Source organism: Convolutriloba macropyga, chromosome 3, assembly GCF_964194025.1.
Source record: "Convolutriloba macropyga chromosome 3, txConMacr16.3, whole genome shotgun sequence".
In the NCBI taxonomy this organism is placed as follows: domain Eukaryota; kingdom Metazoa; phylum Xenacoelomorpha; order Acoela; family Convolutidae; genus Convolutriloba; species Convolutriloba macropyga.
Window position 1 is genome coordinate 77,992,167 of NC_134470.1, and position 26,504 is coordinate 78,018,670.

Here is a 26,504-nt window from a genome sequence, read left to right on the forward strand (position 1 = left end):
ATGTACAGAGACTTATTTTTGAGGACACTACAAATTAAGCCTTATTTTAAAAGACATGTTTTGTGCGTCTTGTCCGAGAACAGCGATTATCGTATTGTAACATTCATTACCTTTAGTCAAATCATCCTCCAATTATAAAACATCTGCGCGTTCGTTTACTATAGATTTTGTACGTTACTACACCTACATGGCTAAGAAAAGTCGCAATTACCGTTGAAAGAAAAACGACAAAGAAGTCACCAAAATCAGTCCATTTGAAACATGGCAAAAAAATTGAAAACTGATTAATTTAACATAAACCTTTGCAATCCATATTAATTAAAATAGAAAACAATCTCAAAAGATTTCAAGATTTAAAATATTCAAAATAATTTCAACCAATAATAAATTTAATTAATTATGAATTTATTATTCTTACCTGACCAAAGTGGGGAGAATAGAAACATATATTTCATATCTGGAAGACTGAAATGAACTGTTCTGAAAATTGGTTTGTTAAACTGGTCATCTGCTGTTTTATAAACCTAGTCATGGTAACCAAGTTAATTGTTAATTCAATTCCTTCCATATTTTTAAAAAAAATTAAAAAAAAAACAATTACCAATTAACAATTACCTTTAGCTAGATCGTCCTCCTCTCTGGCAGTTGACCTCCCCCCTCCAGATGAAGTCATGTTGGATGACCTGTGGCTCCTTGAGGAAGAGTGTTTGGAACTGGTGTGGCTGTTAGTCTGCTGGTGGTCAGAGGATGTCACTGGAGATGAAATTAAGGATGAAGTTGATGTGGCCGCGTCTGAAGCTAACGTCGCCTGTAACATTCCTCACAAACTACTAAATAGATTTTTTTAGGCGAGTAGGTATCGGGTGAGTGCCTCGGGAGACTCATTGAGGCTTTAAAAGACTAATTGCTGATTAGCACTTACTCGTATCTGCGCTTGTGAGAAAACTTGGCATCTCAAAGATATCTTAATTATTTAATTACGAATTTCGCAAAATGAATTTCAGGCCAAACGACCTTTTTCTGTGAACAACAGTGACAAAATATTGGTTATATTTTAAGCTAAAAGTGCTATTTAGTAATTCATGCATGCGGTCAAATTAAGGAAAATCTTTGAACGCATTCAATGCTATAAAAAATTTTTAGCGGTTTCAAAAACAATTTTTATTATTATGTTTTAAAAATTATGTTTTAAGTCGGTCGCCACAAATTTTAAATTGATGATTATTGTAATAACAGAAACAATTGCCAATTAGTGTAAATGTATTTAACCAGTTGCAACGGGTTATACTTTTTTAAATCAAATTTTGATTGTGAGAAAATTTGGCACCTCAAAGATATTTAAGTCTTTAATATCAAATTTCGAAAAAGCAGGTTTCAGGCTAAATGGACGTTTTCGCGCGGAAAACATTTACAAAATATTGTTTTCATTTCTAAAGAGCTATTTCGTAAGCAATGCTTAAAAAGTGTTGCTCGAACAATTATCAATTGAACAATAAGCTGTTTTTATTGTTTCTAAGATCCAATGCTATCATACAAAATGAATCAAATAGTTTCTGTCCACTGTATGTTCCAGAGATTCTATTAAATATTTCAGAGATTCTACTATATCTTTAGACTACACAAGCATTTCTATAAGGCAGAAGTACATTTTCGCCAATTCTCTTACCTCTTTTTTCCTTTTCTACTCCAACAACTCAATTTAAACGAAATATAAACAAAGCTTCAATGGACCCGGGATGATAAAAATACGGGATTAAATTTGGATAATCTGAAAATAATCTGAAAACTCGACAAGTCACGCATTAGAAGTTTGAGTTATTTTAATCGAAGTTCAATACGGCATCAAATTTTACACCAAAAATAACTAAAGCAAAGCAAAATGCCTTTTCAGCATCGGCTATCACAGCTGCCAGAAATTAGAAAACGAATATCTTGTATTTTAAATGCTGTCAAACGCCGAAGAAATTAAACGAACAGCGAAAAAAGTAGTTGTCGACGGGTAATATAAACAACTAAGAGATGTACGAAAAGGAATGAATAGAAAAGAAACCGAAACAAATTTATCACCGTTCTGAAATTGGCTCGATATAAAAATGGCTGCACGCTATAACTACATACAGTTCAGTTCACAACACACCGTCACGCTTTTGCATTTTACAAACGACGGTCCTCACAAAAAAAAACAACTATAGCTTGTTTTTCTGCAGACAGCATAGCTACTAGCTATTTTGTATACAATATATGGGAATTAGTTGCGTTAGATAGCTTCAACTTGCTCTCAAAATAGACATGACGTTACATCAGGTACGTTAGACGTTGAAGGAATTGTCATTGCTATAATAGCGTTTTGCGTCATTTTGCCTGTTATCGTCATCTATTCATTAGTTGAGCTGAGCAAAGAGTTGAAACAAAATCAGCCTGCCCTTAAGGTTAGATCAACGCGTAAGGTTACAATTGTCAGCTCAGATCTTAGAATCAGAATTTAACAAAGAAAACACGAAAACAATCAAAACCTTAGCATTAGAATAATGTTTCACTCACAATTCAATTTTTACTTCAAGTGCACGATACACAGTGGAGCTTGTGGTTCAGTTTCTTTCTCATTACAATAACAAATTGGAAAACAAAAGCAAAATATTGTGAAAAAGCACTGGAAACCAATTAAAGATCCAGTAGAGAGAAACCAGGACCAATAAAAACATTCTCATTTTATTTCGAAGCAACAAATATAACCACACGATTTATAAACATTTAATAACATAGGTAAAAAAAATAATCAAATCAGGACAAATTTTCATTCGATTTGACTACTAAAACAGTTTTTTTTAAATTTATTAGCTAAAAAATGCTATATTGTTTTAATTGAGTATGAAGAACACCAGTTTCGATCAAAGAGACCCAATTCAGCTCTAACAACTTTAAACGAAAATGCTTATAACGCATCCTTTACCATTACATGGCGGAAATATATTACAAAATCAACAAACGTTTAAAAAAGACCAACGTTTTTTGCATGAAAAAGACCCAACGTTTACAATAATTGCTACGAACTTCGTTCAAGAGCAATTAAAAACTCGAAATCTTCGTCAAAAAAATCACAGAAAATAAACATTGACCTACCACAGTTTGTTGATTGGACAAAGAGTTAAGGCAAATGCTTACAGAACAATCGTGGAGATAAAGGAGTAGCTTTAAGTCGTAGTCTAATCTAGTGACTTCTTCAAGTTAAAGAACAGAGATGAAAAGGGAGACAAAAACGCAAAAACTTCAATTTCTGGAGCACAAATTTAATTTTGAAACTCAAGAAGCACAATTTCTTAGCAGGACGTACTGCGTAAAGCTTAGATCGGTTTCGATTGCGAATAACTTAGCAAATCAGAGAATTGACATAAATGCTTTTTTCCTTACTGGGAGAACACCTCTCAATTCTCAAAAAATTTCAATTCACAGGCAGAATTGAAGTTTTTCTTATCTAATTTTTTTCTCTAAAATCCCTTTTGAACAATAATTGTATTCAATTAAAAAATGTGCAATAACATTAAATCCAAGTCAAATTTTCGGATATTGCTATTCACTCATTTTTAAAGTAATCAATCACAATACTGCTAGAAAAACATATTCAAGCCTGAACATAGGAACACTTCTTGCGTTATGTTCTCCGTAACAAACATGTACGGTCGTCCCCCATTTTTCTTCTAAATAATTTTGCTTTGTGAAAAAAAGGCAAAAATTTCCTTGTTTGTGAAAAAAACAAGGTACCTGGCTTGACCTAAGGTACTAGGTGAATTGGTCTTAAAAATATATATTTCATATAAGACACCAATTCGTTTATCTACCCCTGATTGAAAACAAAAGGACCTCAACAAACATAAGCTACATTTTCACACTCAAAACTTGACAGCAACCACTAAAACCTGATCATAAATGAAGAGATTCCAAAGTTAACAAAACATAGCCGGCAGATTGCCGGAGTAGCTGCGAAAGAATAGACCTGCGTGCCATATAATAGAGATACAAACATACAGATCTAAATTGAAAAATAAATCGACGCCGCTCAAAAAACTAGGCTAAAAAACATTCAGCGATAAATTCATAAAGCTGGTTAAAATTCATTCCACAGAAGCCTCTTATTAAGGACCTTTACGGCACATATGAGTTCCTTAGACCTTAAAGAAATTCAAATTAAACTTAAATTTTAAAGTGCAAAAGTCATTTTATTGAGTGAGGTAAGTCACGTATGATCAAAATCTAATCACGCAAATAACCTAAAAAATTATCGCTAAAGCGAGTGAGAAATGACGTCACGCGCGCAAATGCCGTTAGTGAGAGGAAGAAGTCATTCAGAAAATTTGACTTTTTCAGCTTTGCTGTGTGAACAAATGTAAAACGAAAAAAGAGCGTCAGACGACGAAACAAAAAAACATAGCCGGAAGAATTCCGGAAGCGACTCGAAGCACCAAAACTTCACAAAAAGCTGAAGCCACTACCTTATGTATTAAACCATTAACTCACTACCTCCCCGGGTCTGATCTAAAAATCGGTGAAATTTAGACCACTGTCACCAAGAGAAAGAAAATGCAGCAAAATTTTATTATTGAAAACGTTTGGTAACGTTAATAAAGTCCGAAATTTTTAGGAAGATCAAAAAACTGTTAGCCTGACAAAGCTGACAGGGCCATCAATTGCCCTCAGATAATTAATGATTCTAATCTCAAAAAGATCGGGAAAGCAAACGGCAGATAAAAACTTTTCAAAAAAGACAGGAAAGTCAAAATTATTCAAAAAAGAGTGCTCAAACTTAAGAATCAGAGAACCACTACAATTAGATTTCTAATCACGGCAATTAAGAAAAAAAATACTTGATCCTTCCTTGTTGTATATATGCTAGACAACATGATTTCATACTAATTCAAAAATTAAATTAATCATAGAAAAACAAAAGCAACAGAATATTATTCAAAGGCAAAAAATCGTCTAAAAACAATACCAAGCCCGCAAGAAAATTGCAAAGAATAGTAATAAGAAGAAATGTTGGAAAAAACTTTCTAGCAAACTCCCAGTACTGCCTTATTTTGAATTAAATCAATTGCAAACCGAAGAAACCAAGATCTATGAAAACGCTGAATTCATTCAATTTTTTAACAACTGAAAAAATCAACATAACGAATATAAAAGTAGGTACCAGGACAAAAATAGAATGATACAAACGATAATGTGAAGAATTTGGACACAATGTTGGGAACACCCTAACAAAAAGACCAATTCTTGATTTTTGAAAGTTTAGAAAATCAAATTTAAAAAAATCAAGAAAAACGAGTACATTTCATTGATCAGCATTCGAGACATAGAAAAGACAACGAGTCATTCGAGACAAAAATCCAACTTGCTGAAAAGAATAAAACAAGAAAAAGCAGAATTCAGACAAACGAAACAATGAAACATTTTGCAAAAAACTGGTCAAAAAAATTTAAGACTGCATTTATGAAAAAAATTTATCTGTTTTTTCAAAAACTTAACACCAAAAAATGATTGAATTTTTATTGAAACGAAATTAAAGTCCCTCATGTTCCCCAAAATACTATTTCTAGTAATTAAAAGCAAAATACAAACAAAACTGAAAAAAATTGGCAAAAAACTACGAAAATCGGATTACCAAATGTACAATTTTATGAAACAAAATTACATCGAGGTAGAAAGAGGCATTCAGCATATGAATTATCAAAAGGAAGTTGCCATATTAACTAATTTTGACAAAAAAACAGCTAAAAGATCCAAAAATGAAGAAATTAATAGAAAAAAAAGCCAAAAATTAACTAAAAATCAAGAAATATGTGCCAGTTTCGCATTTGAAACTCAATTTCAGGCTATGCAAAATACTGTGCTATCAATTTCCGGGGTTTACGCTTCAACATAGCATCGATTAAAAATTAGTTCCACAAAAACCAAATTACAAACAAAAAAACTAGGCCACTTAGACGAAAAAACGGCTAAAAACGGTTATCTATATGTGCCATTCAGTCAAAAACTACTTTTCAATGTCAAAAAGTCATTCACTAAACACAGTGCATGATCAAAAAACTTCTCTCGCTCAGAAAAAATTAGTTCACACTGCAATTTCACTCGCTTTCGCTATTAGGTCAAAACATCGTCTGAACGAATAGTACTTCCGGTAAAAAAAAAACCTTAAGAAAACCAATACTCCTCTTCGAGTCGTAAAAAACCAAGAGCACCGCAATATAGCTACGCTCAGCTTACAGCTTCGCAGCTATAATCAGCTCTATTTGTTTAAAAATGTCAACCTTCTGATTGGTTAACAGATCAACGCGTACAGACTTCTTTTTGTAGAAAATAATTTGAACAATCTTTGCTGCTTTGCTCAAGTCCATGAAGTTTCGTGGAAGTACTCGATGAGTACCGCAATCTTAAACTGATCTCATGATTCATAGATCCATGTCAACTCCTTCGGTAGCTAGTTGTGAGTAGTAACTGTGAGGTTATGCTTTGTTGAATGCGAGCTACAGGACTCTTAATTTTCTTAATGTGACGTCTTCAGGTATTCATACACTTTTACTGGTAGTTCCATCTTAATAAACTTACAGCATCCGGGAAAACAACTGTTGGATCTTCCTTCAACTTTGTGTAGAGTTCGGAAATCATTCTAAACACAAGCAATCAGTCAACAACCTCACTGTGTACTTGGCGTCAAATTCTGCATAGCATTTGGTTTAATGAACAGGGACAATTTCTGGCCATTTTTATGTATTAGGCTCCTTCATTCGGTCACAAAGTAAAAAAAGGTAATCCTTACTAACATAACTAACAGCTGTACTTTCAAATCCGTAATAACATCACATCCATTGATTGAATGAGTTAAATCTTTAAAAAAACAGTAATATGTTGCCAAATAAAAGGAACAATTTGAAATATTGATTGTTAATCAGTCGAAAAATTGACCTTTAAAACTATCGTGATGCCAGAATAACGAGGACGAATGATGAAAAGAATTACATTAAATTTCTATCTGATGTTGTTGAAATGAATTCATTAGGTTCTCTTTAGAAATGGAGCAAAATTTGCGACCATCTCGTGTATCCTTCTCTCTTGGTGGAGCTAGAACGTATATTCCCACTCCACCCGTGAATATAAATTATTATTTGGGGCGGGGAGGCTTTAAAGGGAAAGACCTAAAAATTGAACAGTATTGCATAGCCTAGCAGCCATTCTTATCTTCGAGAGGATTCTACATCTTAAATTAAACAAACAATTCAAGAAACAAAAATACAAGCTCAAAAACGTCGGGAATTAATCAATTTTTTGCATTTATTACGATACCCTATCACAAAAAATTGCCAAAACGACCATCAGCTGATCATTGGGCTGAATGATCCGAGCAACCAAGTTCGACAAGAAAAACTCAGACAAAAGAGAACTGTTGAAAACCGAGAAAACTTTCACAATGTGGAACTTTCGTCCAAGGTGAATTTCTGGCCATTTTTTGCAATCGTTTCCACTGTCTTTGTAACATGTTTTCCAGCCTCTTTGTCTAACTTTGGAACACTTTTTGTCTCAAAAACATTTTACTATCAGAAAAAATCAGAAAATTCCTTTCAGCCAGAACATGCGCATTCAGTAAGGGGCAACTTCGTGGTGAGCTCATTCTGGTCTACAAGTTAAAAATGACAAAAAATGTCCAAAAAACGTTTCAGACCAATTAAGCGTAATTTTTACGTTAAATTCCAGTCCCTATTCACAAAAAAAATTGTTCAGACTTGCTATTTTTTATCGAGTTTTTATGATTCAACAACGGATCTCTTAACATATCACGAGAAGCCTAATGTAGCTTGAATAAAGCCGCCCGCGTACTAGCCTGCAGCATTAACCAGCAGCTATTAGGGCCTTAGTATAGCTTATCTTACTATTGCTATTGTTTTAGTCACAGACTAAATTTCTGAATAAGAGCAATTTACGTCATGCAAAAATCAAGAAGTCAAGCTTAAACAAGACACTAGAGAAGTGACATCGAAAGAAAGTTTGACAAGAAAAAGCTAAAAACGGTAAAGCAAAAATTTTGCATAAAAACACGTTTACAATAATTGCTTCGAACTTCCTTCGAGAGCAATTAATCACAAAAAAATTACAAAAACCAATTTATGAAAAAAAATATTCTTTTGAGCTTCAAAACACAGTCATCGCATTGTAGGACAGTACCCGCGAAGTAAAACTTCGTTTAAAAACTTACTACGACTAACGACAAAATTGTGCCCAAATTATCCGTGCTTTTAAATCAAATTTAAAATACTGGTATCTTTAGTAACTTTTGGGACGTGATCAAATGGTCATAACGAAAGACAACGAAACAAAAAAAATCCAGCCGGAAGATTTCCGGAAATGGGACAGATAATTCCACAAAAATTTCTGCAAAAAGTTACCAAATCACATGCTTTGAACTTTCTTACTAAAAAAAAGATATCAGAACACAAAAAGACTGAAACCAAGAACTCTTAATCAAACGGATTAACGAATCATCAAAAATTTCACCTCCGAAAGAAATCTTAAGAATCTCAAAAATCATTCATTAAGCTGTTCAAGGCTAAAACGCTCAAGGGCAAATAAGGCCCATTAATTCAAACGTTTCAAATAAATTTCAACACAATTACCAATAAAAGAAGACGCTCCGCCAGTAATCGTCTACGAGTCGTAAAAAACAGATCACCATACCTACCCTTCGGTTCGTAGCCTCACCTTGTTCAGTAAAAAACATGATGAGACCTATAAAGCCCCTCAATATCTTCGTGGCTATTATCAATTGGCACTGATTCAATAAACCAATTGAATTTAACTTACCCAAATTGAGGATCACTTCCATACTGTTTGTGCCATGACTCCACTAGAAACAGGAGTTTGTTCCGGATCTTCACTTGTTGGCCCTATAAAGAGACTAAAATAAACTAAAATTATAATTCATATACGGATTAGAAAACCTACGCAGAGAAGCTAAGTTAGAGATAGCGGAATCGGTGTTTTGGAAAGGTACAAAGGGAAATTCAGCAAACCTTGGCTTTTTAAATTACATTTATATAAAATTATTCTTTTCACAGAAATGGTTACTTTAAGGAAAACAAACAGGTTGTAAATTTACAATTGTGAACAACACGATGCAAGATTCTGATTGAGGGTAAATGACATCCGCGTAGTTTTGGGTAATTAAATATGATAACCTTCTGAATTGAAATGTGGAGAAACACTTAAAGATTGAGGTAAAAGTCGTGAAAAATTGCTCTCAAACGACAGGCGTTAGGCAGGCTATGGTTGACAGGGTGAGGGTACTTAAGCCTTCGAAGCTGAATTAGGTAGGGTCGGAGAGGGCGACGGGTGTGAGAATATGTGTTTTGGGTGGGTTTAAGACTCAAATAATTGACCCTTGCCATAAATTTTTCTTCTTGATTTAGTGAATTGCATACTTAAAATCTATTAAGCAGGGAATTGGGATAACTGATTTCAATTGAATTGGCAATTAAAAACCATAGCAATCAGTTAATGGGGGGGGGTCAAGTCTTAATTACTCAACATTTCAACGGGAATAATTCCAATTAATTGGCTTTTTGCAAATCAAATGATTGTTTTGGAAAGGCCTCACAGTCAATTAATTGTCAGGATACTGTTTGTAACATGATTGTAATTAATTAAATATCAATTATTGAAAAATCAATAAATTATTCCAATTCCCTACTAATAAAGCTCTTGAGAGCTGCTCATCAACTTAATGCTGCCTCGACGAGATTATCCCGTCTCTCAAAACAAAAAGTCAGACAAAATAGCGAGTACATACAATTGCATTGAAAAGCAGCAAGGCTAATAAAAATTACTATTAACTTCGCTTGAGAGCAATTAACAATTTTCTACGCTTTACTTCAATCAGAAGTTCGCTTTGAATCTAAGGAAGGTTCACTGAACAAAGATTTAATAATAATAGCTGTTACCTCTTTATATAAGAACTCCTACAAAAAAGAATGAAGATGGATTGATTCCCAATGAAGAAAATGAAAGTCAAGAACAAAACTTGATCAGATGACGAGAATAATCCACTTACGCTACTTGAGCGCGATTCTCTAACTCGCTAAAATTGGTCCGGTTATTTTGCATCTCTTAACTCGTAATTTCAATTAATTTGTGGTCCAGTTCATACATACCATTTTATTGAGCAAACTCTGAATTTCCTGGCAAAACTCTCGAGTTGAGACGTTAAGCAGAAATTCGCGGCCACAGTTTTTTCCACATGTTTCCATCAGCTAGAACGATTTCAGAAGCTAATAAAGTCCTCATACCGTTGTACCAAAGAAAAAGAAATCTCACCACTAAAGTATGGTAGACAACGCGCGGATTTTTGTGAAGAAGCCTTTTCAGCATTATCTTAACACCTTCCTTGCACCTAAACAAACGAGTTTCCACTTTTGAAGCAGTGACTTGACGTTCACCAAAACTCTTACCCTTTATCGCCGGAACTGTTCAGCTTATCACAAATCTCAAAGTTGAGTGCCCAGTTTTCTGCCACGAGAGACTCTGCGGTCGCTTTCTCTAAACATATTATGGAAGCTGTTTCCACGAAACTTCCAAAATTTAACAGTGTAACAGTCCATCAAATGATACGAACCTATGTCTGCTTCTAATGGCGAAGCTTGAGATCCAAAGAGTGGCATTTTACTTGTCTGAAATACCAGAAATAAACTAATTAAATTTGGGGTCTTTCCCATTATAGCCCCCCCCCCCCCCCCCCCCCCCCCAGCTTAGTGGTCAGATAACCTATACCCCCCCCCCCCCAAACAGGGTAATTTTACCATAAAGGGGGCTATAATTTCATGGGGGGCTATAATGGGAAAGACCCCAAATTGGGGTCGGGTCTTCAGTGGGGGAGGGGGGGGCAAATACTTCAAATGAATCTTCCATTTTTTCTTAAATAAATGTAAATACCCCTCTCCAGAAACTGGTTGGAATTGGCCAGTCTTCATAACGCATTCGGTTTTTTTTAAAATTACATCTCATAAAATATTTTCAAAAAAGATTATACTAGGGTAAAGTATATTACTAGAAAAATAACAATTAAAAATTTACTCGAACCTTTCCGAACTCCAAGCTCATCATTGACATATAAAGTGATATTGTTTAAAAAAATCAAGAGCCAAAGAAACACAAACCTAACCTATAACAATTTATAAGTTGATAGTAAATGATTTCAAAATATAGCGTTTCCGCAATTTCTTGCATCATCAGGATTGTGTTATTAAAACTATAATAATGATTATTTACGAGAACTAAAACTCAGCACAATCCTTACAATTCTAAGAATTCATCTATTTACATTTCCGAACCATCTCGATACAGTTAACTAACTCATACATGAACAATTCTAAGTTATCGCAGCTGTGCTCCATTTCAAACCAAGACAAACAATTTTGAGGAGACAGCAACATACTGTTACAATAAACCACCAGTTGGAAAAACTTTCATCATGCTTCACAAGCCAGACAAAAAAATTGAAAAAACCGATACCCGGAAAACTGGTCGTGAATGATTACATCTTGAAGAACAAAACTCTGGAAGAACTGTTGTTAGTTCATTTGAAACAGGGGGCTGACGAGTCAACAAAAGGACACAAGATTCGGCAAATATTTAGAGAAGCAAGTGTTTTTACAGCAGTAATGCTGTAATCTGAGCTTTGAACTGAAAAAAAAAATAAAAAACGTTATCCTGCTATGATTTTTTTGAAACCAGAAAACTGATATCAGGCTTGCCTGCTTCCAATGATTTCAAAGCAATTGCACTGAAGCAGGATCAGCTGGACAACGTCGCATACAGGATCGGAAACTGGTTAAACTAAAAAAAAATGCTGCCATACATCAAGAATTCAACACTTCTCAGTCTGAGAGGCAAACTGCAAGTTACCCTAATGAATAAACCTCTCACCACAGTCATGAGTCAATGCGACTTAGGAGTGATAGTGACGGTAACCTCTCCTGGTACGAAAATTGCACTCGCCGGGCAAGCAAAGCGATGAATGCACTGTTTCAGATCAAGTGAAGTCTCTCTCAGAATTGCTCAATCAACACAAAACTAAACGCCTGCACCGGCTACGTAGTGCCCATCGTAATCTACGCCTCTCAGACATGGATGCCAAACAAAGCAAACTCTGAGCAACTAGAAAGAGTCCAAAAGCTGGCCACTCGGTGGAAACTCGGGCCCGACAAAGGCTACTACAAGAGATTAAAACAGCTGAAACTCCTTCCGAATGTCATTACATTGAAATGCACGATGTCCTAAAGCTGCTAGCCATGCTCCAGAACGAATATGACATCGAGATCGAGAAAGCCACTCTGACGTCACAAGACACGTGAGCTACAAATAGCCAAAACTACGCGGCTGCAAAAGACCGAAGACAACTAAGAGACTCTACAGCTGCCTTATCCACGCCTGTCCCAGCTTTTACGAAAAATCCAACCAATAGACTGTTACTGACATTTAAGTGAACTTCTTTAAAAGAAAGCACATCGAGACAAACAAATGCACATGGACTCTTATGCAGCCGTTGAAACTGCAACATCTTTAAAAAGCTACAAAAAAATGGACTGTAAAAGGGGAAAACCATATAGGGAGCTTGCCCTGAAGTCTATTCTGCTACTAATACAAATCCAGAGCGGTTTACGAATTTAATTGTAGTGGATGCGAGTCCATCTAGTGGGTTCGTGTCAGCTTAGAAGGTGCATATTATTGGCACGCTCAGACGCACGTTTCACATATTTAAAGAAAGAATTACTATGTAATGCTACGTTACTGTAACATAACAAACTTCGCGGGTTTAAAGGAAAAGAACCGAAGCGCCTCATATCAGGCAACGGAGGCCCACGATCAACACGCGAAGCAAAGTCACGGAAAGAAAACTGAGAATAAAAACTGTACTATACCCCTGTCGCCCGGTAATATACCATTGGTATGGTGTATTTTGAAACTAGGTTGTTTATTGGCAAAGGATATGCTCTGCAGTATCTTGGTACAAAGGGATGCTTGGGTTGACTCTATCTCTTGTTCATAAAACATTTGTGAGTTTCAATCTTTAATTATTTTCTTTAAAAACAATGATTTTCTTGCTTCTCATAAGTCGACTCTCACATACAGGCGATTTCAGTTATTCTCAATGGTTATATACTCACAATTTAATTGCTTACATATTTAATGTAGATAAAAGAAAATTCCTTCATACTATAAAAAAGGTTTGAAGTCCTTCACACTATATAAATGTTAATAAATTTCATACTTCAATTAAAGGAAATATATGGTGAGCAAGTACTATATAACAAGTCTTTTATGGTTAACAAATATTATATAACAATATTACTGCGATGATGATATGACGTAACTTTCAGGGACATCACACTACCCTGCATTTTGTAAATCATGCCCGCTGGAAAGAAAAACAAAAGTAAGCACTGAGTTTTTCAATTAAGTAACAACTAATATTTAGCTCAAGTTACCAACTTTGACTATTTGAGGATAGAAAATAGAAAGCACAATATGCTTAGGTTCTGTAGGTTTATTGGATTTATTAACTCATTTAGACTAAAATTGCAGATACAATCATTGACTAACCAAATTTAAATAGCCACTTTATTTAACATTTAATCAACGAAATTGATTAAAGAATTCAATATGATTTTGTCTCAGCACAATTATGATTTTCCGCGTACGTTAAACTTTGGTTTCGTGGATTGTAGAGTGTGCTGCAGTTTTTGGGACGGGAACTTTTATTAATCTGAGTGGTCCTGCGGTCTTCGGATCCAGTTCTAAGACTCCGCTAAAGTTTTTTTGGTTAAACTGTAACAGAAATGTGTCCTTCCATTCGTTACGTGATTTATCGATGACGTCAATTTTGTCCGGACTCACACTGAATACAAGTTTTAGCTGAAGATCGCCGCGCTGGCTGATTATAAATTTTCGAGTAAGTTCTCGAAATACTTTGTATCTGTGATAAAGAAACGTAAACATGATGTGAAACAAAAAGATTCCACAAAAGTCAATTACTGTAAGCATGAGAGAGAGTTTCAACGGCACATAAATTTCTATGCTAGAATTGGCATAACACATATCCTGCGCTATCGACTTGGCAATTGCGTCAAGCTGATCAGTCTTAGTAAGTTGAGGGCTCTCTATCATTTTTGATTTAACGTCTCGTAGTAACCTTATCCACGCATCGGTGTTAAATTCGAAGTGGGGAAGCTCTCCGAGATCCCCGCTTCGGTTTTAGATTCGAAGTGGGGAAGCTCTTTGAGATTAAGTAGCTAAGCCAGCATGCTTTGAAGTGGGTCTGGTGAAAAAAATTATCCTGGTTGCTTTGATTTTATCGCAGGTATTTAAATCTGGCCTAACCTTGATAAATTGTGAAATTAATTGTGTTCCGCAGTCCACTGTTAGGATGCAGATATTGAATCCTGGATATCCTCTACGTTTTGGCGCATTCGTTTTTTGCGGTTTTACTCACGTAAAGTAAAAGCGTCTGATGCAGATGTCAGCAACCATATTCCATAACCCAGATTTCAGGCTTTTTCCGGCGACGGTTGTAGCACTTTTTCTGACTCGCAAACAGTAATTCGCCCTCACCGCACTGTGAAAACAGAAAATTGCGAGACACCATGACTGACTGAGGTGTGTCTCCATCGTCTGGTGACAGATTTTGTAAGTAAGTGATTCGAGGCAGTTGTCAAATTGCTCCTTTGTTAGAACGGTTGACTCCATCCAATTTTCTGAGATCGCAAGATATTGCCCTTCTACTGACCACTGAATGGTTTCTTTTGGGTCAAGCTGCGGCATAGGTGGTGTCACAGCTTTGTAGATCTTGCCGTCCGTCTGGAAGCAAGTGGCATCGCAAGAGTCAATAACAAACCTTCTGGGATTGTTGCTACTTCTCGTAAAAACTTTGAGTCATAATACGAGTGAAAATCGTTTGTTGGTATTGCTATACTCTGTTTTTCTTGTGAATTGATTTGTCTTTTATATACTGAGTTCAAGACAGCAAGCAGTGGTTTGCGTGGCATCAAAGATATTGTCAGCCTATGATCCGTCAATGTGGGCACCGAGCTCAAAAGATTGTTTTTGAATGCATAAAGCGTTGCTTTGTAGCTCTTCACGTCAGCATAAATCAGATTGAGAAGTGAATCAATGGTGTCAAGATTAATATTTAGTTGTTGCTTTGTGTAAAAAGTTTGCGTGCAATCTTTTAAGATGTGAAAATTACTTTCTATGGTTTGAAACTGTTCTTCTATAATTTGCCAATTCTTAATCTGTTTTTAAGCCATCAGTTGTTCAGTGCGTCGAGTTTGGGCAATTTCTTTTCTAAAAAGAGAAAACTCTTCGTTTGCTTCGTCTTACATCTCTTTGACATAATCCGTCAGTGCCATTGTGTAATCATGCATTCTGTCTATGTTTTCTGCTTTTGCTTTTGATTTGCCTTTGCGTGATCCAAAAAAAACCCTAAAATTCCAGAGCTTCCTCATAACTGTTAGTAGAACTCCTGTTCCCAACTCCAGCGAGTGTGGCTACGGAGGAGCCATCATCCCTTCGTACACGGTTTGGATTTCCCTGTGGCTTGTATAACAGCTGGGCAGTCTCAATTCGAATTAAATCGGTTTAACTTTGTAAAAGTATGAATTCATCATTGATTTTTGCCCATAGCCAATTTACATCGAAAGGGTCGTCTGTTGCTTTAAATTGTATGCAAAAATCAGGGGACAAATTACAAATGGAGTTCTACGTTTGTCTCCTAGTTTTGATAGCAGTTCCGCGATTTCGGCTTTCATTTCGAAGTTGTAATTGGGGAATGGGAGAAGAAATTCAATATTTAAAAATTTGTCAGGAAGAAGGACTTTAGATTTCTTGTGAATATTTATTTCACTTCTGGGAACGTTGTTGTTATCATCTGTTGCTTCGTTCCGTGTAAGGAAATTCAACATTAAAGACAAAAGAACGACGATAATCAACTTGAAACTCATTTTTTGTTTGTATGCGGTGTATTCTAGTTGTTTATCTTGAAATGGTTTTTCAGAAAATAAAAAAGGCAACTGTATGAATTGTTAGTTGTAATTTTTTTGGTTAAGTGAACAATCGTGATAATCATTTATTTGCTTGACATGTAAAATCATTTCTTTGTTTAGTTCGAATGTTCAACAGTGGAGTTGATCGCAATTTTTGAATTTATCTAAAGCGAGGGCAAATTAAATGTTAGAAATTTTGTTCTTCTTTGAAATATTCTGTTTCAGATACAAGTAGCTGGCTTTTGAACATTAGTTGAGTTAGGTAAAACAATTTCGTGTATCATCAAAATGTTTGTTGACATTGTATATGTTTAACGTTCAACAAAACTGATGATTTGTCTTGAAATCTGTCCATTGACTGATGAAGCAGAGGACATAATAGTGGGCCTACAGGGCAAAATATGTAAGTTTTGGATGATAATAGTTTCATAGCTTTTATTCCAAGTACATCTTATAACTATTTATGGACAAAACTGGTAAACCTGCAACGGATTTAACACGACGATTAATTTTTCAGATCCAATGGGACAGAATCTATCTTCAACTCTTTTCTGCTTCTTGAACGATTTGAGCAAGTTCAAGAAGAAGCATAAGCTAGTTGCTGGCTTGCTGAATACACTTCACGATCGTGCTCGTGCGTTTCGACTGCAATATGACAGACTTGTTTATGGCACGAATGGCGTGAAGGTGCAGACCATTGAAGAAACCACAGTTGTGCTGCAAGAGGCACTCATCAGTAAGGCGGGTAGCCATATTCAGCGGCTGCAAACCTTAGAGTCAGTTCTAGGTTCCTTGTCTATGGTTATCCGGGCCTTCTTGGGAGGAGTCTCCGGATTCGTCCAAGAACTCTTATTTCATTACAATGCAATACTTCTTATGCTTTATAACGCCACGTATTTAAGTTACACATTCAATTTATTTGAACTATGCTACTTAGTTCCTGCGTACTTATTCTGATCGTGACATGGATAAGTTTTTGCAGCAGCGAATACAAATTAGGGGAGAACAGGAAAAACGCTATTTGCGCAGAACTTGGGGTCCAATTCAATAGGTACCCATGTTTTTTCCCTGTGAACAGCATTTCGCTTCGTGTCCGCGGAAAGCCCAAATGCAAATCACAAGGGTCGGGCAAATGTGTCTTTTTTATTGTGGCCTTTCTTGTGACTGTTGTTGGGAAGAACCAGGCAAAAAAGCATACTCAAATCTTTGGAAAAATCAAGTAGGCCTGCACTGATTGTATGCTGGAACTTGGCCTTTCAGCACATTGCAGGGCTTAGCTGGTTTACGCCTCCAATGAGTTTGAAGTGCTCTTCACAAGAGACAATCAGGTGTCTGTTGCGGAACACAGGGTTAGTGAACGTTATTTATTCGCTTTTATACAGTTTAGGCTTTGACTGTCGCTCAGAGGCATAATTTTAACAATAACTGGATTAATTTTTTTTGAGAGTCACACGTTAGCATTTTCTTGTTCAAGAGAGTTACGTGTTTGACAATTTTGACTTCATTTTCAGTGTTTGGGCCTCGCCTGTTTTCTCAGGGTGGTTATTGCCGTGTTCTACAAGTACTCTCTCCATTTGGGTTGAAATTTATTTCGTTGTGGGAAAGCATAGCCCAGCAATCTTTATCCCACACTTATGTTGTGCAGTGAGAAGAGATTCTGGAAAAGCAAGCTACATTTCCACTGCCTGCCGATAACCGAGTATCTTGACAGGTATATAAAACCAAGACAGTTTCCTTACTGACTTTTTTCATTAACGCCGGTGTCCGATGATAAATAAACTGTGAGCGATCAGCAGTAGTTGGAAATTGTTGAGCAAGTGCTTTTGGCTACTAACCGAAACAACCAAAACATTAAATTTGAGTGATTTTTGAAATTTTCGCAAACGCGTTCACAGCAAAATTTTTTGTCGGAATTCGGCCGAACCAACAATTCCATTGTATAGTTCGTCAAAAAATATGGGTTAACCCACCGATGTTGGTAACACCGAATTTATCTTTAAGGTCAAATTCCACTTTGAAAATTCAATTTTCCGATTTTTTCAACAGTTCTGCTATTTTTTTAGGAGCATGTGTCCGTAGGAGCTGCCAATGTAACGTAATGCACAACCACACCCGTAAAAGGCTGTTAAGTGCAAGTTGTATCAAGTTTCAGTATCTGCAAGTTGTTAAAATAATAAAATTATTAAAGTTTTTGCGAGGTAAATACTCCAATTTTTCCCAACTTTCCCTTATGGGCTCAGATGGAAGTGTATAGCTGATGCACTGACCCCGCAAGGGTTCAGTATAGGCTTGTGTGAAATAATGACACTCTAGGATTCTCTGCAAACATAACACCTGACCTATCATTATCATGGAAATCATCATTATTGTTAATAATAATAAATTTTTTCAAATCAACCAGCATGTAAAAATTTGTTGACTTCATTCCATAAGTTTCTTCAGTGATAGACTGTTGGTAGCTAAGCGACCACGTCTTTGTTCATCAAATGAAGATGATAACGTTGATATTTGAATTAGCAAACTTGCGCTCGGTCAAACAAAAAACTGTATCACGATTTAGTCCGTCGAGTCCATATCCAAGTTTTTGTAACGCAATTTCTGTTCTCTTTTTCGCTTCGATTTGTTTTGCTAGTGAACCGAAACTGCGCGATAGTGAGTAATATGATGGTTTGTCGTAAAATGTTTCCCTTGTTACAAGGTCAAATATATGTTTGTTCTCGTGTGTGTACAAATTAAGAAATTGAAGATCCAATCGGTAAATAACTGTGTAATTTAAAGGCTTGTTTATTATTTGGTTAGGTTACGTTAAGCTTAACCGCTAGCCGTATTCCCATTGGCATGTCACTAGAGAGTTAAAGAACAATGTTTCCGGGATAGTGCAAGATATTGCCGTGAAGATAAAAAATGTTTTGTCAATTACATTAATTTGGTCGTACGTTCGTTTTCATTGCGTTGCTCTGCTTCCAACCTGAAGGTTATCGTGCATTCGGCGAAAACTTGATATCATCAGGTCTTGCTTTGTATCTTTTGACGAACTTTCTTGTCAATTCGCTGGTGCAGTTCGTTCTTGGAGTTGAACTTTTTTTGTTCTGGGCGTACTTTTGTCCACGAACACCTGTGGCGCTATTTCATGACCACTATTCGTTCTTATTCCTGTTCTAGAAGAATAGCGGGATTCCCTTGCTGAATTTGGTCTAATTCTCACAGTTTTGTTGAAAATAACACGAGCTGGAGATGCTTGTTGAGGGATTGATGGATTATCAGGTGTTTGTTCTCTAAACAAATTTTCCAAGTTAAGGTCTTCCAAGCTATTAGCTCGCTGTTCGTTCTGTCAAATTCTTTGATTGTTAAATTGGTCATGATCTGCTTGCTCTGATTTGTTGCCTACGTCATCGTTGTTTTGTTTAATTAACTCTAATTTTGCTGGTTCATGTATTCCCTTTGGGAGTAAAGGGGGCGCCATCACTGGTGCTGCTGCAGGTGTCATTATAGCTGGCGCAATTAGTACTGCTGCTGGCGGTGCTGGCGCTATAGATATTGGTGGTGCAGGTAGCAGAGGTTTTGAAACACCAACTTTTGTGGGTGCAGGGTCAGATTTTTCTTGGTTGTGAGTCAATTGTTTATCATCAATAAGCATTTGTTGTTTGTCATTGAACATTGCTGGCTCACTTCTGTATTTTGTGAGGCTTGGGTCTATTTCGAATTTTTCGGGACAATCTTTTCTAAATCATTGGGCGCCTTGTTTGGTTTGATTGAGCGAATTCGAATTCCGTGTACGCACTGGGTGAAATTTTTTCCAGTTTTGAGAATGATGGAGTTCGAGTTTATTAGAATTTTTTTTTCAACTCGATACAATGGCAACCAAATTGGTACCGACTTACTGGCAGAATGTGATTGTGTTGTGAGTTTAGGGCTGAGTAGCAGGCTGTAATTGTGAAGTTTAAGAGGTTATGCGCTAGCTTTTTGCTTGTAGTATTTTCGGTAACTCTGGTACGATGCCATTAACTTGCCTTTGGTCTCTTTGAACTGTAAAAACATGGCATCCTGTAATGCTGATACAAAATTGGAGTTGGCTGTTGCTGTCTCCAATGATTTGACTGGAAATCGTAGATCCAACGGCGTTATAGGCTCTTGTCGATGAAATACGGCACTAGGGCAACAAGCAATTGATGAGTTGTAAGATGTATTATGTATAAACGTTGCCAAGGATGTATATTTGTGCCAGTTGCTCCACCGCTCATTTGTTTTTATTTGAATATGCGCTTCAGATATGCGTGTGAGCATTCCACAAGTCCAATAACTTGTGGATGTTTCAATGTTGAGTGCTTTATTCGAATTTCAGGAAGTAAACAGAGCACATGCAACAAACTAGATGTAAAGGTTGTTCCGAGGTCTGAAACAATTGTTTTCGGGAGGTAACTATGATTGAAGAAAATTTTCACCAACTCCTTTGCTATTGTATTTGCTGATGCGTTCGTTAGGGGTACTGCAAAGAGTTAATTTGAGAAAGATTCGTTTCCAATTAAGGCGTACTTATAAATTGTTAATAGTAGTGGTCATATTAGATCAATTTGCCTCATGTCTCCTGGAAAAGACTGCTCAGACGTTACAGGTTGTAATTTTGGTCGTTGATGTTGCTCGCTTGCTCTTTTTAGCTTCTTACAAGTCAAAAAATGTTTTATTGGTTTGATGAGATATACAGTGAACCCTGGAAAATATAATCGTTTCCGAAACTCTTTTGCTGTTCGTGAAATTCGTGAATATCCTGCTGTTTTCGAGTTGTGATTTCGATAAACTAATTCCTTCCAAAACTTTTGTGGTACAAAGTTAAAGATATGTTTCTTCTCGTGTGGTACAAACTAAGTAATAGAAGATCCAATCTGTACATAACTGTGTAATTTACAGCCTTGTTTAATAATCGGACCGAATACGTCAAGCTTAACCACTAGTCCTCTTCCCATTTGCATGTCACTAGAGACGCAATGAGCATTTTTTCCGGGATACTGCAAGATATTGCCGTGAATACAAAGTAAGTTTTGCCTGTCAATTACATTAATTCGGTCGTCCGTTCGTTTTTTTTTGTTGCTCTGATTCCACACTTAACGGTATCGTGCATTCGGCGAAAAAGGGATCTCACCAAGTCTTGCTTTGATTCTTTTGACAGTCCTTCTTGTCGATTCGCTTGTGCAATTCGTTCTTGGAGTTGAACTTTTTTTGTTCTGGGCGTACTTTTGTCCACGAACACCTGTGGCGCTATTTCTTGACCACTATTCGTTCTTATTCCTGTTCTAGAAGGATAGCGGGATTCCCTTGCTGAATTTGGTCGAATTCTCACAGTTTTGTTGAAAATAACACGAGCTGGAGATGCTTGTTGAGGGATTGGTGGATTATCAGGTGTTTTTGTTCTCTAAACAAATTTTCCAAGTTAAGGTCTTCCAAGCTATTAGCTCGCTGTTCGTTCTGTCGAATTATTTGATTGTTAAATTGGTCATGGTCTGCGTGCTCAGATTTGTTGCCTACATCATCGTTGTCCTGTTCAATTACCTCTTCTTCTGGTTGAACATATGGTTCTGCTGGTTCTTGTATTCCGTTTGGGAGTAAAGGGGGCGCCATTTATGGTGCTGTTGCGTTCAGTGTTGAGAAGCAGGCAGTAGTTGTGAAGTTTAAGAGGTTGTGCGCTAGCTTTTTGATCATAATATTTTTGGTAACTCTGGTACGATGCAATTAACTTGCCTTTGGTCTATTTCAACTTTAGTAACATGGCATCTTGGAATGCTGATACATAATCGGAGTTCGCTGTTGCTGTTTCCAATGATTTGACTGGAAATCGTAGAACCAACGGCTTTATGGGCTCTTGTCCATGAAATACGGCACTAGAGCAACAAGCAATTGATGAGTTGTAAGATGTATTATGAATAAAAGTTGCCAAGGATACATATTTGAGCCAGTTGCTCCACTGGTCATTTGTATTTAATTTCAATATGCGCTTCAGATATGCGTTTGATCGTTCCACAAGTCCAATAACTTGTGGATGTTTCAGTTTTGCGCGCTTCAGTCGAATTTTAAGAAGTGAACAGAGCTCATGCATCAAACTAGATGTAAAGGTTGTTCCGAGGTCTAAAACAATTGTTTTCGGGAGGTACTGCAAAGAATTAATTTGAGAAAGCGTTGATTCCAATTAATGCGTACTTATAAATTGGCGATAGTAGTGGTCCTATTAGACCAATTTGCATCATGTCTCCTGGGAAAGAATGCTCAGACGATACAAGTTGTAAGTCTGGTCGTTGATGTTGCTCGCTTGCTCTTTTTAGCTTTATTCAAGTCAAAAGATATACAGTGAATCCTGGAAAATAGAATCGGTTCCAAAACTCTTGTGCTGTTCGTGAAATTCTTGAATGTCCTGCAGTTTTCCAGTTGTGATTTCGATAAATTAATACATTTCAAAAATTTGGTGGCACACAGAGTTCTTTGTGTTTAACTGTTCTATCATCGTCGAAGAATTTGGGCTTCAAAATGTCGTTTTCGATTACTAGTCTGTCCAATTGCACATTATATTTCTTCAGATTGCTGTTTGCGTATCGAAGGTCCTCAATTTTGCCAGTTTGCAGCCATTGTTTGACTTTTCGAATATTTTGATCTTGATCTTGTTCTTTTTTCAGTCACGTTGTTCAATTCGCACATCACTGTTGGCTAGTAAATCTGCTGGGTCGGGTAAAGATACAGCTGAAATTCCTCTGAGTGATTGTTTCAGTTTTATTAAATCTCTGGTTTTCTGCATTTTGGTTTCAGCTCTTTGTAGCCAAAAAATTTTCGTAAAATTCAAGCTCCTTCATTTTTTCTATCAAAGCCAAATCAAAGTCGTCCTACTCTTCGAATGCATCGATAATTTGCTCAATTGTGTTTAAAGACACATCTGATGTTTCTGCTCCCAATTCTATTTCGATTGCTCTGACTGGTACTTTTTTGTTAAGTTGAAGTGATATTTGTGCTTCTTCGTCTGTTTGCATTCGTGAAAGAAAAACCGCCGCATAATTGGCTTTTCCTGGAATACGTGCGGTTACAATATTGAACGCCGAAACTCTGTCAAGAAAATTCCACGAAGATGGTGGTTTTAAATTTGCCAGGAAAAATTGCGTTCAGCTTCTGTTATCTGTGAGAATTATGACAGGATTGGTATTACCCCAGATATAATATAGTTTGCGAAATGATCCAATGCAAAATACAATGCAAGAAATTTCCTGTAATACATGGAGAATTTGAGTTGTGGGCTTGTGAACAATCGTGAGCCCAATGAAACTGGTGCGTAGATCTTCTTTTCTCCCGAACTATTTTCCTTAACGTATTCTTCTACCATCAGTACGAATCCAGTTCCGTGGTAGCTATTGTCGCAGAGTATCACGTATCGTAGTCCGGGTTTTAGTAATCTAAGTGTTATTTCTGTTGCTCTTAACAAATCTTGTTTAATTGTTGCTAAACTCTTTCGGTGTTCTCCATTCATATGAAGTTCTCTGTCTTATTTTAAGAGATGATATAATGGCATCAATTTTTTCTAAGGTATGGCGTATAAATTTGAAAGAATTACGAGAATCCGATCAATCGTTTAACTTGTTTTATTGTTTTCGGTATTTGAACTTTTTTGAGAAAATCCTCTATTTTTGTCTTTTCTGGTGGTATTCCTTCGGGTGTTACAACATTCCGCTTCCGACTTCATTTTCTACTTTCCAATTTTTCAGATGAAAGTTTGGGACCAGATCTTCGAATACACGTCAAGATTTCTCTAAGCATAGGAGCCAGCTCATCAAAGTCTTTGACTAAACTACCTATGTCATCCATGAATTGAATGCACAAATCCCCTGCTAGGCATGGATCCAAGTAATGTGGTACCAAGGAATTGAATCCAGTTACGGATTTACTCATGCCTTGGGCTAGACATTTGTAGGCATATGTGCGTGAACTGAAGTTAAATGCCAACATTTGGGTAGATATATCATCTGCCATATGTACACAATGATAAGCCTGTGAACAGTCAAGCTTGGTAAACAAAGTTTTTCCAGCAAAGTGATTTGAAGCGTCGGTCAAGTTAAATATTGGCAAATTGCTGTTTAAGTAATTGTTTCGTATCAGTGCATCAAGGCAAGTTCGATCATAAGTTCGTAGCGAAGGTGAATCGGTGTTGTTGGTCCTTGTGTGTATATGGGCAATTTGTGTTCGGGAGTTAGCTTTATCTTTAGCTCAGTATTCTGGCCATCATCGAATCGGTGTTTTGCGTAAACGTCAGTAAATTCTACCAGTAATTTTTTTTTTCGATTTTTCGTTGTCTGTTAGGACGGAGTTTTCCCAATCAAATTGTCTCAAAAAGGTCTCTCTGTCTTTCGTTGAGCTGGAAGGGTCAATTTATTCGATTTGTGGGATATTTAGGATTTGGTTTTTGATTTCTCGCTGCAAAGGTGATAAAACGCTAACGTCAGTACAATTTCTGGCGTGGGCAACCGAAATTTGTAGTATTAGTGAGGAGGTTTCCTAGTCAAGAGTTCGGGGTTTGCAAATGTGTTCTTAACATATTAATTTCAGCTTAATCATCTTCTCAGCTCTTTAATCTTGCTAGTGAAATAAAACTAGAACCAATTGGGAACGAATAACTGCCTTTATCAGACGTTAAAATGTGAAAGCGTCCAATATCTGTCTTGTTTGGTAATGTTACGAGATCGTCAGCAAAATTCAAAACAGAAATATAAAATTTATTTTCAGATGAGATTGTATTTAATTAAGTTGTGAAATTTCATTGTGTTGATTCCTCAACTGACTCATTTGGGGCTACAAATCCTGTAACATTTTCCAGATTTTTGTCTTTCTGATTTTGACATTCAAGTAACGTTGATTTTGCTGGTTTGAAAATGTACTTTTTTGAAAGTAGAACCGGGGTTTTTTGTCGGGATTTTTTCGTTTTCGTGTTTTCGCGCTCCGTTTTGTTATCAAATCTACTTGTATCTTTATATCAGGAAAATGTAGCAAGTTTTTGGATGTTGTGCTTTTTGAAGAATGGCATCCAAGGATCAAAAAGTTTGCAGATTTGAGGAGTAGAAACTTCTCATTAAAGCATTGGTTTCCCAAATTGAATGGTACTGATACTTCAGCAACATCGGACACAAGCTGACCACTGGCCATCTTAACTGTAGAGGGTGTGGTATTCTCATTTTGAAGTAATTAATCGATATCTCTGTTTCGACGCAATTCGTGAAAGGTTTGTTCTTGGGATCACCTTTGCAAAGGCACCGGTATCGATAAGTGCTTTGAACGATGTTTGACTTTGGAGTTTAACGTGCGATAGAATTAATCCGTTCGTTGGCATTACCGCATAAATATGAAATAATTTGTCAAATCGAAGTGATGATTTTGCTTGTTTGGGCTTAAGGGTTTTTTTTAAGTTTTTTTGATTGTTATAGGCAAAGTACTGGTTACATTCTGTTTTCCGATTATTTGCTAAGCATTGTGATGCTTTATGATTTGGATATCCACATACTTCGCAAAAGGTAGTTGTCGCACGGATAACTGGCATGTAGGGTACAGTTGATGTTTGTATTTCTGTACCATGCATCATTAATTGAGTTGTGAGGTTTTTGGGTTTGGGAAGCCGGATTGTAGTAGCGTTGTTGAAATCTGTTGCATTGCTGATTGTAATTCCAGCTGGTAAATCTATTGGGTCGATTGTAGTTGTCTCCTAGCCACTGGTTTCTGAATCTAGGCGTTTGATTGTGGAATCTATGAGGTCTGTAGATTGAAATGCAGAATGATTGGTAATTTTGATTGTTATAACTTTTCTGAATGTTGTCAGGGAGTTAATTAGCTCTGAATTTTCCTCTGAAATTTCCTCGATAAATTGGTTGAAAATTTTTTTAGAGTTTGTTGATTTTGAAAACTTTGATTCACATTTGGTGTTGGTGATTCTTGCACCGCTGCAACTGTTTGATGGTCCCGTGACTGTGATTCTAGTCTTCGATCGAGGTTCAAGAATCTTTTTTCGAGTGCTTGTTGAGCTGTTGTGATCTCTGACAGAGCGCTGATGAGACTTTCAGATACAGATAGTTTATTTCATTAAATTTATCCTCTGGATAATCATCTTTCTTGCATAGCTCTCGAATTGTGATCTGGCGTCTCGATAGATTACAAAAATCATCAGTTCGTGTAGCTGTAAGTTGCTCCATCATTTTTCACCGCAGCCATCCTGGCATGGGTTTTATGAACAAGCGTTTCACTTGTTCATTTCTGTGGTCTGTTACAGCATCTATTTCTTCTTGTCTGTTCGCTGTCTCTCTTGCGAAACGTGAGGTTTGTATCTCACTGCTGGATCAAGTGGCACAACCGCTGGCATAGTTGGTGTTGGGTACGCACGAACTGCTTTTCGCTGTAGGTTCACAAGGAAATATTTTG

General features: G+C 36.5%; 1 protein-coding gene across 4 annotated transcripts in view; it reads right to left on the bottom strand.

Moving 5' to 3' along the window:
* Positions 1-10,707, bottom strand: part of LOC142336483 (signal transducing adapter molecule 2-like) — a 46,324-nt gene extending 35,617 nt beyond the window's left edge. For 2 of the 4 annotated variants that reach the window (XM_075385360.1, XM_075385364.1), the window contains exons 1-8: positions 10,652-10,707; positions 10,488-10,575; positions 10,354-10,429; positions 10,191-10,289; positions 10,091-10,117; positions 8,845-8,927; positions 6,598-6,658; positions 616-808 (exon numbers count right to left, since the gene is read on the bottom strand). In XM_075385360.1, the coding sequence (XP_075241475.1) occupies positions 616-808; positions 6,598-6,658; positions 8,845-8,927; positions 10,091-10,117; positions 10,191-10,289; positions 10,354-10,429; positions 10,488-10,575; positions 10,652-10,697 (673 nt within the window). In that variant the 5' untranslated portion in view covers positions 10,698-10,707. Of the gene's footprint in view, positions 1-615; positions 809-6,597; positions 6,659-8,844; positions 8,928-9,980; positions 9,999-10,090; positions 10,118-10,190; positions 10,290-10,353; positions 10,430-10,487; positions 10,576-10,651 lie in introns of all 4 variants that reach the window. The other 2 variants (XM_075385361.1, XM_075385363.1) reach the window with 2 other exon arrangements.
* Between the last annotated feature and the right edge of the window lie 15,797 nt (positions 10,708-26,504).